The 13,099-nt window shown below is 40.9% G+C and overlaps 1 protein-coding gene across 1 annotated transcript in view; it reads right to left on the bottom strand.

Annotated features, from left to right (window-relative positions):
- The window catches only part of KIF13B (kinesin family member 13B), a 131,910-nt gene that overhangs the window by 41,055 nt on the left and 77,756 nt on the right, over window positions 1-13,099 (bottom strand). The window contains exons 14-23 of the mRNA XM_082481709.1: window positions 11,976-12,106; window positions 10,827-10,913; window positions 9,633-9,823; window positions 8,583-8,793; window positions 7,291-7,453; window positions 6,136-6,282; window positions 5,478-5,627; window positions 4,020-4,148; window positions 2,236-2,406; window positions 1,126-1,283 (exon numbers count right to left, since the gene is read on the bottom strand). Coding sequence (XP_082337835.1) covers window positions 1,126-1,283; window positions 2,236-2,406; window positions 4,020-4,148; window positions 5,478-5,627; window positions 6,136-6,282; window positions 7,291-7,453; window positions 8,583-8,793; window positions 9,633-9,823; window positions 10,827-10,913; window positions 11,976-12,106 — 1,538 coding nt within the window. The remainder of the gene's footprint in view (window positions 1-1,125; window positions 1,284-2,235; window positions 2,407-4,019; window positions 4,149-5,477; window positions 5,628-6,135; window positions 6,283-7,290; window positions 7,454-8,582; window positions 8,794-9,632; window positions 9,824-10,826; window positions 10,914-11,975; window positions 12,107-13,099) is intronic.

Here is a 13,099-nt window from a genome sequence, read left to right as displayed (position 1 = left end):
AAACATCAGAAATAAGCCTTTTCTTTGTTCCAATATGAAAACCAATTCCACTAGATCCTAACATTTAAGCTCTGCTCTCAACTACTGCCGCAGAAGCCCGGTGTTGTCAGAGCAATCAGAGTCATACAGAAGACAGCAGAATGAAATACGACATCGTCTCACAAGCTTTCGAGATTCAGGGCACTTTGCTGAACTTCATCATCCTACTGCCTTCTCTCCGATTTTTCTAAGAGCTTACCTAAGAAATGGCCACTATCACAGTACCTCAAAATTAAAAAGGAAGGAGGTACTTACTACTCAGCTACCAAACGTAACTCACTATTTTATAACGTCCTTTTTCCATCTCCTCTTTGTCACGTCTTCCCGACTTTTCTTTTAAACTTCCCTATATATACCTTAATACTCAACATGCTCATCACAAGCTTAGGCTGGAAGTAAAAAGAGAAATAACTGCCAATAAATTAAGGTGCAGAGCTGCCTTTAATTGGAGAGGCAAAACAACTTACATTTAAGAAAATGCTACTAAGCTGACTTTGGGGACAACAAACAGCTGCAAGCAAAATGCAACCCCCTTCAGCCTAAATTACCACACTGTTGCATATTTACTCCAATCAAAGTAATTAGCAATATAGCTCTTCCAATGGAAGCATTACAGTGACGACATTTCATGGCCAAGAATGAACTGTAGTCAGACCTTGAATAAATATATCAGGGTACAGTCAGAACAACCATCTTTACTGTTTTAGACTTGATAGCTCTTTCTGGTGCACTGGCATAACAATATACAGGAAAACAATCAGCTTGCTCATTTGTAAAACACTACTTAGGCACTTGAGTTTGCCTAAATAAGAGACTTCAAAGTCTTTCAAGTTTTACCACTTTTATTTTGAAACAGAGATAGGCATTTCTCCTTTCTCACTGTCTTACAGCCTACCGACACACCACATGGTGGTTTTCCAATAGACAGAGGCTATTTATAATAGTCTAATAGATACAGTCTCAAACACATGTTCCGTTGTCTCCAGTTCAAAATTGGACTACTTATCCCAAACCTGCTTCAAAATTGGGCACCTCAGACAGTGATTTTCCAAAATTCTAACCCAAGGCTCTATTTTCTGTATTTACCTGTCACGAAGGCTGCGTGTTTTGGCTTGAATTATTCCCAAGTCCCACAGGGCTGGATTTTTGCGGTCACCACTCTGCTTGTGCCCATACACTTCAATTGCCAAAGCACCATCATAAAGATGTTCCATGAAGTCTTCGGAAATATTTACAGAAACTTCCTGTATGTAAGCAAAAATTCAGCTGATGATTGTGGCTACACAACGACTTGGGCTGAGAGATTTACTGTCTTGACTTTCATATAAGCATGTAGTAAAGTCACCCTGGTCCCCAAGACACAATACAGAGGAAAGGGAGTACAGTCACCTCAGTTTGTAAAATCAGGAGGCAAGGCAAAGATACACGATTAGCTGAAGATTAAAGTCTATAATGAGCTGAAAAATAACCGCATGCTGTTCCAAGTCCTGATCCAATGGTTCAAAAAAAAAATTTAAAAAATCCTATGTTCTAACGTTCACAATCAGAAAATCAAAACTCATCAGAAGGTATTGTATCTGTTTTACAAATGGTAAGTGGAATAAATTGCTCAATGTAATGACAAATGACAGAAAGAACAAGATGAGAACTCAGGTGATTGGCTGGTGTTCATCTAAGCTGACTTTAGATGTCTCTATTAAAGATGCCTCCAAGATGACAATTGCTTGAAAGTCAATAGAAAGAAACAGTCTGTTCTAAGATACATGACCTAACTTCAACATCTACATTAGGATAACTGGCATCGCGTCCCAGGACTGGGACATTTCTCTCCACTACATCAGAGTGTAGTGGTCAGCTCAGATATGGACATCAAATGTACTCAGATGAATATCACACTTCCATTCACACTCAGCAGCATTTTTCCTGTGGGTAAAGTCCAACATAAGTCTCTCTACCGATCAGGTTGCTTTCCTTTATTATCCCACGTCTTCACCTTCTGTGATTTTTGTGCAAGTGAACAGTGTAGTATAATCAAACTGACATCGACCCTGAAGATGTCTCAAGTTCTTATTAAAAATGGAATTAGGGTATCAGCCTCACAAAGTACAATAACAAGAAAAAACGGGCAACTGCTGTGCAAGCATAAACCTGCTTTTTCTGCCTACGGTTTCATTAATAAAACAGAAAAAAAGTTACATTGCAGTGATCGAAGACAACCATGCACCGTGGCTCTTTGCTGATGGAAGATAAGGAAGGATCCACCTCAGGTGCAACAATAACTGGCTCCAGTTGATCCCAGAACGTATATTTGCAGAACACAAAGTTGGAGAGGTGCTGTGGCAAACCTGTAGCCTGAAGTATTTTAATCTAGAAAAAAGAGATGAGATACAAAGGAAAAGCACTTATTCATTAGGCATAGAATTAAAAATATCTTCTGCTAGAACACCGTTATTTTGTTACACTGCAAAGGATAACAAAAAAAAGAAAGGAGCAAACCAAAAAACTTTACATAATATGAATTTCTGCATGGATATAGATTGGAGACAATATTTTGAGTGCATCAGCTGGACGTCGCCACTAGATGTCACCAGGCACATACGTCTCAGGAGTGAAAGATAATTTTACAAACACACCAAAACATTTTGCTAATTTGTAATGGTGAGATGCACCAAAAAGTTTATAACTTAAGAGAACTACAATAAACATTTCATACTTCTGCAAAAAACTGCAGAAGTTTTATTCTGCAAATCCTTGTCTGAAGCTACTACTTGTCCTTATTCTCTGATGCTAGAAAGCATACAAAAATAAGCCCAACAATACAAAAGTAGCCTGCCCTTTCTTTTTCAAAATCAAGGCCAAATAGAAACAAAATGTTCTGACTACACCTTCTGATCTAAACAAAGCCATCATATTAACCGTATTATTTAATAAACTCCTATTTGCCAGTTGTCAAATTAAGTGCTGTTGAGTTAGATTCCTATGGTAAGGCACCACTCAAGATCCTCAGCAGAATACGTTTCCTGCAGCGATGCCCCATGCTGCTTGCTAGCAGGTGGAGCTTTAGGGGACAGGATAAAAAGTGAAAAGGAGTAGAGTTGCCCCCAAATTGTTCATACTGTCCAGAAGCCAGCAAAGTTGGGGTTCCACTCCCTCTAGTGCTTTTTGCCTCCTTCTTATCTGTGGCTCAGCCTACCTCACATTTTATTACAAACACAGAATTGCTAGTAAATCGTTCTTTCCGCCTAAAAACTTACTTTTTATTATTAACAATAATAAACACAACTGCATATATTTCACAAAATATTGAATATTTAGAGAAATACTGTGAGAGATTCACAGAACAATGTGAGAGAGTGATTCATAGAACAATGGGAGTATATCAGATTCTATGACTCCTTTTGAATTAGATATTGTAGTTCCAATCCTAGTGCACAGATCTTCCATGTCTTCCAAGACTACAATAAACTGTCAGGGGTAAGATTGTATGCACATACACATAAATATAGCTTAATGAATACTTTCCAGACTTAAAAAAAAAATAATTATGGAGATTTAAAGGAGAAAAACCCATCTAGTTCTCCTGTATTATTTCATCCACTCAGGAAACAAAATATTGTGAGAAAAGACCACAGAGCAGCGCTTCAAGACAAATGCTGGGCACCAGAACATTACAGAAGACCATGAAAACAAACACAGCAAAACGATTAAACTCTCTACATACAACTGAATGATTAAGTACAGCTGAATTATATGTTGGGTTTCTTCTAATCCTGAAACATAACATAGTTTCATATAGTCAATCAATGAGTTTAAACACAGGACGCTGCCTGTGCAGCTGAATACTGGAAGTGAACATGGTGCACGAGGTTACAAGAGACATCTAACACCCAGAAGCCACCACACCAGGGACTTCTTTATTTTAAGACTCGGGATGGAAAGAGAGAAGGTTGCTCAGAGGTTGGGGTATAGCTGGAACTCACCCTGCAGACAAGTTTTCTCTCCTGAGTATCATTTTCATTTGAACAGTCTGGACTATCCTCACCTCCAACCAACCTGTCGTCTATCTCTCCACTCACTCGAAAAACTTCAACGTGGAGACGACCCGATACCTGGTAAGAAAGGAGTAGGAATTACTGCTGGGCCAGAAAACAGTGACAGGTTCATCCCTTTTCAGGTAACCACAACTACTGCTGTTTCCAGTCTGTAAGAAGACAACATTTTATTCCTTTTTATTGTTTTGCACTGTGCATTTGTTGCACCAGATGAAGAATTCATGGAATCACAGAGTTTTCAGAGTTGGAAGGGACCTCTAGAGATCATCTAGTCCAACTCCCCTGCCACAGCAGGACTGCCCAGAGCACATCCCTCAGGACTGCATCCAGGCGGGTCTGGAAACTCTCCAGAGAAGGGCACTCCCCCCCTCCCTGGGCAGCTGTGCCCGTGCTCTGCCACCTGAACCGGAAAGAAGTGTTTCCGTGTATTTGAATGGAACTTCCTATGTTCCAACTTGTGCCCATTGCCCCTCGTCCTGTCACTGGGAACCACTGAAAAGAGCCTGGCTCCATCCTCCTTCAGCCCACCCTTTAGATACTTGTACGCCATAATAAGGTCTCCCCTCAGCCTTCTCTTCTCCAGGCTAAAGAGTCCCAGCGCTCTCAGCCTTTCCTCATACGGGAGATGCTCCAATCCCTTCATCATCTTAGTTGCCCTTCGCTGGACTCGCTCCAGCAGTTCCCTGTCCCTCTTGAACTGGGGAGCCCAGAACTGGACACAGTATTCCAGTTGTGGCCTCACCAGTGCAGAGCAGAGGGGGAGAATGACCTCCCTCGACCTACTGGCCACACTCGTCCCTCTGCAGCCCAGGATTCCATTGGCCTTTTTGGCAACAAGGGCACATTGCTGGGCCATGGTTAATTTACTGTCTACAATTCTTTGCAGCGAGAATCAACGAGCCTCTGTTGTAAAAAACATAAAGAAATCCGCCACTAGAGTGACTCTGGGAACAGCATACTGCATCTCATTCACCTTCACACCAGGCGCTGAGAGTCTGCAAAGTGCACAGGTGATGCGGACCAGAATGTTGCCTGGTATGCTCTCGCTGCCTTTGTTCTTACAGTATATAGTTAAGAGCCTATTCTTTACGGTAGTCACTGAAAGCCAGCAGAGCTATAGCTCATACTCGTTCTACTAAGTATTCATTTTGGGCTGCTTCGCTCAAAAAGGTGCTGACAAAGCTTTCTCCTTTGACAATCACTACACTGGGATTCAGAGCTGTCTAAACAACTCAAGTAAGGTATTATGGGACTTGCATAGTCCCAAGTTGTTAGCAAAGAGCTTGCGCACATGAAACTGGAAAATATCTACTATATACTGGTAATAAGATCCACAGGCTGTAATTAAACAGTTGTGTGAGGAAAAATTATAGAAGAATGACAAACCTCTCCCTTCTGATTGATGATTGGAACAGCATATTGTAGCTTCACATCATAGAACAGGCACTCAAGAAAAACATTGGCTACTCCGATAAGGCTGTGGTTTTCCTGCTCGTCGTAGAACGGATCAGCGCGTCTGAAGTAAGGTTTCATGACCTGCAATCAAATTCATAATAATGTAAGAAAAACAAACTTTTCATGAAACGCTTTTCAAAGCGTTGCACAACCAGCCTACTGAAAGAAAAATGGACTCGAGCAAGAGGCCAGATAGGATCACAAGAAGAATGGAAACTTGAGTTTTGCTGTGGACCGAGTATAAGGTCTGTCCTCAGCCAGTTCTGCTTAACGTTGCCAGATCCAGAGAAGTCACCCTGAACGTCAACTGCTGTTGTGTTTACTTACTGCTTCCTATTGTACGCTCGGTTCCGTCACCAAACTACGCATGCAAACAAGCATCAAAGTGACAAGACAAGGGTTAACGAAATGCTGAAGATGGCTTCAGTACTAGGAAAAGCAAAAGCTCAGGAAAACTTCTCTCTTTAAATATTCCCTCTTCCCATCCACACTCGCCCTCCTGAACCAGATTTTCTCATATCTACTCAAACAAAAAAATTCAACAGGGATGTAACTCTATGAGCATAATACTGGAGTAATTTTTACTTACGGGATCGTTTTCGTCACAGTCCTTCCACTCCTGGTAAAGATCCCTCATATCTACCAAACGATTCTCCAACTTTTCCAGGGACCAAATCTGTTTGCCTTTCCCTTTCCTTCTCACCTGAATAGCAGGCTCGCTGAGAATTGCACCTCTCTGTGAAACAATTAAAGAGATATCAATAAGGAATTCGTGTCACAACAATGAAAAAATAGTATATAATCAATACAAAACTGAGAACATCTTTGGGAAAAGTCTGGATTTTGTTCTTTTTTTATTCTAGCTTGAGCAACCAAATTCAAGCATGAGAGACTGTGAGTTCGGCTGTCACGGTCTATTCGTGTTCAGTTTAACTGCGAAGTCTAATCACAGCTACGGGCAGTAGTTTCTGTGGATTTGCACCTTACATAAGTGTTACAAATAGGAACATTTAAGCATTTCACAAATATCCTCCAGTGAGAGCAGGCCTGGAGCTCCAGCTAAGGTTACTACTGCCCGCAACTTTCAACTAGTGCAGACACTTAACCCTCTTTACCATCCTGTTTCTAAATGTGCCAGAAGACTGCAAGAAAAACAAGCAGATGAGAGAAACTTCTAGAGCAATTGATAAAAATTCTACTCCTGGAATAAAATCTATACGACGGCCTGACTATCACCAAATATTGAGCTGACCTCAAGAACAGAAATAATACCAGCTTGGGTAGCCGTTCTGAGACATGGAAGTCTGGGTTCAGTTCCCTCCTTCCAAAATTTCTAAGATGCCTGGAGCAAATCATCCAAATCCTCTCTGGGATTGGGGATGAGAGCATTCCCTCCGCTCACTAGGATGATGTAAAGCCAAATGTCCACAAGGCGATGGTAAATACTTGAAACAGAGGTTACCTAACCTGCACAGATTTTATCACTCTGCAACAGAAGCAAGTGTGAACCTCAACACCAGCGGAAAGGTCTTGCACCAAAACGTTTATCAGTAAGCTAGCACAGTATAAGATTTTCATGGTAACAAAATAAGATAAGGATGTAGCATGTGCTAACAGAGCCATATTTAATGCAGACGAATAGACGGGCAAACTATCCAGACCATTAAACTCCGAATACAACAACTACGAACGCTGAGGGGCAAACTTACTGAACAATGATTCCGTTCCATCAGGGCTACCTTACCTTACTGTTAGCATTAAGGCTTGAAGCTGGGATCTGGAGGGTGACTTTATACTCTGTCCTCTTCTCCATTTCCTCTCCGATAAAATTGGCTTCTCTCACATACAAATTGGCTTTGACAATCTGCTCTCGCAGCTTTCTCAGGCTGTGGGTCAACATTTCTTCTCTAAAAGAAGGGGATTTGGAGGGGAAGACAGGAAAAATCAGGGCATTGAAGTATAGAAACAGTGCAAAACAAACGATCGCTTGACAGGAAGGCGTCTTAACATTCAGCTTTTTAACTCAAAAATCAGGTGAATTAAATCGCATTTCTTCTCCGGGAAAAAAATAATAATCTTATCTGTGTGAACTTAGCGGTATGAACACTAGCACACTGTTGGCTTTGGAGACTTCCCCATGCATCTGCTGAACAGGCAGCTCTTGTGTGCTTTATTCCAGAGTTTCCCCACCACAGACGTGGATGTTCCATCTTACAGAGGAAGATTTATTCAGACGCCACGACCCGCTTGCTCACAGGCCTTCCTGGCAAGTGTGAGAGAGCACCAACTGCGCGCCACGGCAATCCGGTACCACAAAATATTCCAGACACACAGCAAACAGCTTGTTAGATGTCTCAAATATTTTCTATTTCAAAAGTTGCTTCTCTAGCCACACGAACTGGATTTGTACTTTCTCTTTACCATACTCATTGTTTTAGGGAACATTTCATCTTCCTCCTGCAGCTGCTCTTTTTCACAGTAATACCAGCAATGATCATTTGGAGGCTGAAGTAAATAACCTCAGTGCAATTGCCTACGAAGAGGGAAAGAGGACAGCGGCTCCTCTGTGGTTATTAAACAGTTTTTGCAATGGATCAAAATTCTTTGTATCATCCTCTTACTCTCTTTTCTTTCTGCACTCTTCTGGTTGCCAAGACCTGCCCAGGTCAGACAGATGGATGTAAATCAAGAGGAAAAACAATCTTCCAGCAGCTGACTCACGATCCACAGAAGAACAAAATCATATGAGAGTCCCAAAATTTCTTCCAATCACCTCATCTTCAGTCAGATTTGTTGCTGATCAGGATAGAGTTTCTCCTTAACAACAAAGCAGGCACTCTTTCTTTCTCATCTTTTCTAGCATTATAGGTCTGATTGATCTTAGACTAATATTTTCGCTCTGTCTTTCCCAACCCCCCCGCAGGAGTCCTCTCAGAAATTTGGCAGAGCTGTGCAATGCAATTAAAATCTTGCAGAATTCACTAGCACGGAAGATCTTTAAATGAACACTCCCGATGGTCAGATTTGATTACCCACCTCTCCTCCGCCCACTGCCGTAAGCGCTGCTGAGCGCTGGGGGAATGAAAGGAGAACCTGTCCATGCTGCGGAAATGCTGCTTCTCCGGCGACAATCGCCTTCGCAATTGCTCCAGTTCATGTTCATACATCAGCCTCTGTCGTTCCAGCGCAGATCTCTTCTCCTCTTCGTGTTGCTGCTCCAGGCTTTGCAAAATTGACTGCATTGGATCTAAGCAGATGTTGAAAACAAAGATGCTAGTACTTCTGGGGGTCAAGTACCTGGTAACTATAAAATTAAATGGAAAGAATCACGCAACGAATACGGGGAAGAGACAGCGGACTTGGAAACACAAGATCTTTCCCACATTCTGCTGCAGATATGCTGTGTGACCTTGGGCAAGGCTAAAGTTACTACGGACTTGGTGCTTCCCTTCCTCATCCTATATCTGCAGTTATTCACGTTAAGGACTGCAGCAGCCACTGAAACCCCTGGTGAAGAATGTCCTAGAGAATAAACATTGTTAGCATATAAAAGGAGGAACAGATTATATTTTTGCTGTAATGCATATTAAAAAAATCCTGCTGAACTGTGGACTGAAATAAACATCTACCAAACAGACTGGATGGGTGGTTTAAGATAATTGAGAAAAGGGAAAAACCAAGCTGAAAAAAACCCTTCCTCCCATTTCCCAAAATAATGCCATTCTGGGACAGCTACATAAGACCACAAAAACTAAGGAACATGGTTTCAGACATAGAAATCACTACAGTTAATGCCAGAGTGAGACATAACACAAGAAAAATAAACAACAAAGTGAAACCACTTTGATTTGAGGCTGCGGTTCCACCAACCTGGAAGTTTGGCCTTCTCCTCAACAAGAACTGCCAAACAAAACATTCTGTGCTGTTTTTTTTTTCCCCCTCAAGTGCTAAAATGGCTATGATGAGTCATTCACAAGAAAAATTCTCCAGTAGGAATTCATAAGGGAAAAAGTCTGTGGTTAAGAGTCCCAGGAGATGTAACCTCATATTTTGTACCTATTTCCAATAATTTCTGCTGCTTCTTACCATTACTACCCAGTGCCTTCATAGTGACTTCCATCTGGGCATATTCATAACTGAAGTTAATCTCACTAGACACTTCGCTGGAATTGTCTCCATCTATGTCCAGCTGCTCAACACTCGTACTGCACTTCATAGAGTTGTCTCGTTCTTCATCCTCATGATCTGCCTTCTTTTTCTTCTTTGGCAAATTCAGCCTTCAAATAAGAGGCAAATTTTTAAAGAACTATTAATTAGTCAACTTTGAAACAAAGGGTTGCTTTCAAAGATTATTAAAATTAAGCACGTTATCCAAATTGGTAGATTTTTCCCTTTCAAAATTTGTTGATCTCTTGTGAGTGTAGTTTTCCTCAGGGTAAACAAGGGAGTTCAAGGCAAACTAACTAATCCATTCTACACTCCAATAATAGAGAGTACCTGATATTACTAATCACATACTTTAGATAACCATGATTTTTTTCAGTCATCCCATATCCGAATAATTCAGAGGCAATAATGAAATTATATCCCACATTTTATGCAGATTCTTCTTTCAAGCATAAAAGAAATCAACTAAGTTTTAGATTGGCATTTAAATCCACTGATCTTTAAGGTATTTCAGACCAGACACAGAGGGTTTCAAGAATACAGTCTTTCACAGAAAACTTCTGCCAGTGATCCTGTCTGATACAGGAAGGTCTCAGGTACGGCTGGAGCTGGAATTCCAGGGAAGAGAGAACACAGCGCCTTTGTAAGACCCAGATCACTGTATGACATCGGTCAGAAGTCTAACACCTTAGATGCAAAATCCAAAAGGCAACCTACCCAAGTCAACGCTTGGGTGTGATATCTTTGCTGTGCAAGACAAAGTACTTAATATTAACGTGGCACCGAACCACATTAAAGTTACCACCTCAAAAATTAAATCTCTTCAGTGAGATAATAGTACTGGTAACTCCAGCAAGGTGCTCATCAGCAATGTTACAGTCCCTCGAAAATGCAAGAAGTTAAGTCAACCTATTGCTCTGAAACTGAAATCATGCACAGTTGCTGTGGCATCTGGCATTCAAGAACAGCCAAACATCAGCATCGCCTTTATAATCCCAATGAAAAAGAAATCACCTCCTCCTGCAGCCTGCATGCTCCACTGCCACCTTTCCTTATAGCTTAAGATAAAACAAAGTTGGCGCAAAATTACAATTTCTTTAATATCTTTTGTACCTGAAGAAGTGGTTGTTTCCCCACAGTATTCTGTCTCCATGATGTAGCTGGATAGGACAGACGACAGCAGAACCATTTACGAACGTCCTGTGAAAAGGCAAAAAACTAAAGCGAATGCATCTATATAAGGCTTAATTTTTTCTCCAGAGCTACTTTCTTTATTGTAACTAGTCAAGGGAGGAGAACAGGTTGATGGCTTGCAAACAGGCAAAACATCCCCAGGAACTTCATTCGCCTGCCCTGTGCTGTTTCATGAACTCCTCAAACTCAGCTTCTTTTGACTGCTTGAGCTTATTGAGTTCAGTACTTGCGGACAGATATTATGACAGCTATGTCTGGGGGGTTAATTACAGCTCAGAAATGAGGGGCCTGAAAAAAGACACTGTCACTGGAAATAAACGCTCTTCACACCACTTTGAAATAGACTCAAAATAAAAACATTTGAAGAGGACATGAGAGAACTTTGCTATATAAGTAGCTTAAAGACAATAAACTAATTAGAATAGCAGAAACTACTTTTATTTCAGGGTCAGATTCAGTCTGAAAATAGGATCGTAGGATAACTTAAATTTGAAGGGAATCTCGGGATGTCATCCAGTCCAATCTCCTGTTCAAAGCAGGATCAACTACGAATCAGGGTAAGTGTGAAATTCTTGAATTTTGTGTATCTAACAATAGATTATTGGAGATGCTGACGATGCGTGTCATTTTGTGATCCATTTGAATATACCATCTGCTTTTCAAGTACTGCTACTTAATCAAATAAGGCAACAAATGCTTCAGCAGCTCTTTGCATATCAACAGATTTCCTAGAAAATTAATTCAAATGTTGATAGAGTTACATCTACACAGCTGCAAATCAGTGAGTATCTACTTGCTGAAAGCACACGCAATTTACTCATCCTCTCGTTGAAAACTTGGACGACAAACACCATCATTGACAGAAATCTCTTTAGAAGGAAAGACATGAGTTGACAGAGGGGTAGATGACAATTAAAACAAAATGTAAAAGCAGGATACAAGAAATAGAATTTTCTTACTTCAGAATGGAAAAGTTCATTTTTCAATTATCTTTTTGCACCCCTAATTATAAAATACTAGATAAAACTACAATTATTATACAACTGGAGCTGTATTTTATTCCTTTACCTGGTATTTTTTTGAGGTGTTAACATAACCTGTCCTTCTGGGGTGATGTCTATAATGCAGTGTTCAGGAAGAATTCCCATTCCACACAGCTGGATATCTTGAGAGTTGTCTGAGCCTATTAACGTGTGCTCCTGGGAAAAGTTAATCAAGGTGTTAGCAATGGACTGCAGAAGTTCACTAGTTCTAACTCATCCATTCTCCTTCGGGATACATCTTGTCATCTAGCTCCAAAATTTGAAAGCTCTTCAATACTTCCCTTAACAGAAAAAAGGAAAATGAGATATTGCAAGCAAATCCTCGCTTTGTCTTACAGCAACAAGTAGGGAACACTCAAGAAAGTTTACAGGCAACAGCTAAATCCGATAATGAAGCGGTTTCTGTAACTTAATTGTGGAACTCAGTGCCTCGGGATGTTGTAGAAGCCAAAAGGATAAAGGATTTCAAAGAGGAATTAAGACAAGTTCACAGTGGTTAGACCCATGGCTATTATGCAGCTTCCATCTATATGATCCAACGGCTTGGGAAATTCCTGAAGTACTCGAGGCATGAGGGATTTGGCAGAGGAAGGATCACTCCACACATGCCCCAGTTCATCCATTTCTTTTTTAGGCATTTCTGAGCAATTTTTGAGGAACAGATACAACAGTTTACATCAGTCAGATCAAGTCATTCTTTGGTCCTTACGCGAACTAGTACATACACGGAACGTGGCCAAGGTATTTAGTCTGAGAAGCAAGACAGCTTAAGCTCAGAATTTTAGGCAAAACAGGTGTAAGTCATTTTATTGTAAGAATTTCAAAGCACAGGGATTTCTACGTCAAAGTGCTCAACCAACAAAAAGAATTAGCATTATAAAAAAAAAAATACTTAAAGATTAACTGAAACACACAAAACCTACCCCATGCAAAGGGGTTTTCTCTGGAACAGGAAAGTAGCACAGTACCCCCTGAGACTTCTGCTGGTACTGATGGGCCAAGGCCTGTTTTGGGAGAGGGCTTTGGCTTCAGCGTACTCTTGTCCCACGTTCCCAATGACTACCACAGACGTCAGCTCTGCTTCTGCAGCTGTCAGTGGCGAGGCTGATTTAGCAGCTCGAGTCACGCACTCTGGACACCTACACGCAA

Source organism: Vanellus vanellus, assembly GCF_965231255.1.
Source record: "Vanellus vanellus genome assembly, chromosome: 3".
In the NCBI taxonomy this organism is placed as follows: Eukaryota; Metazoa; Chordata; class Aves; order Charadriiformes; family Charadriidae; genus Vanellus; species Vanellus vanellus.
Note: the sequence above shows the minus strand (reverse complement) of the source record. Positions and strands in the feature narration are given on the sequence as shown.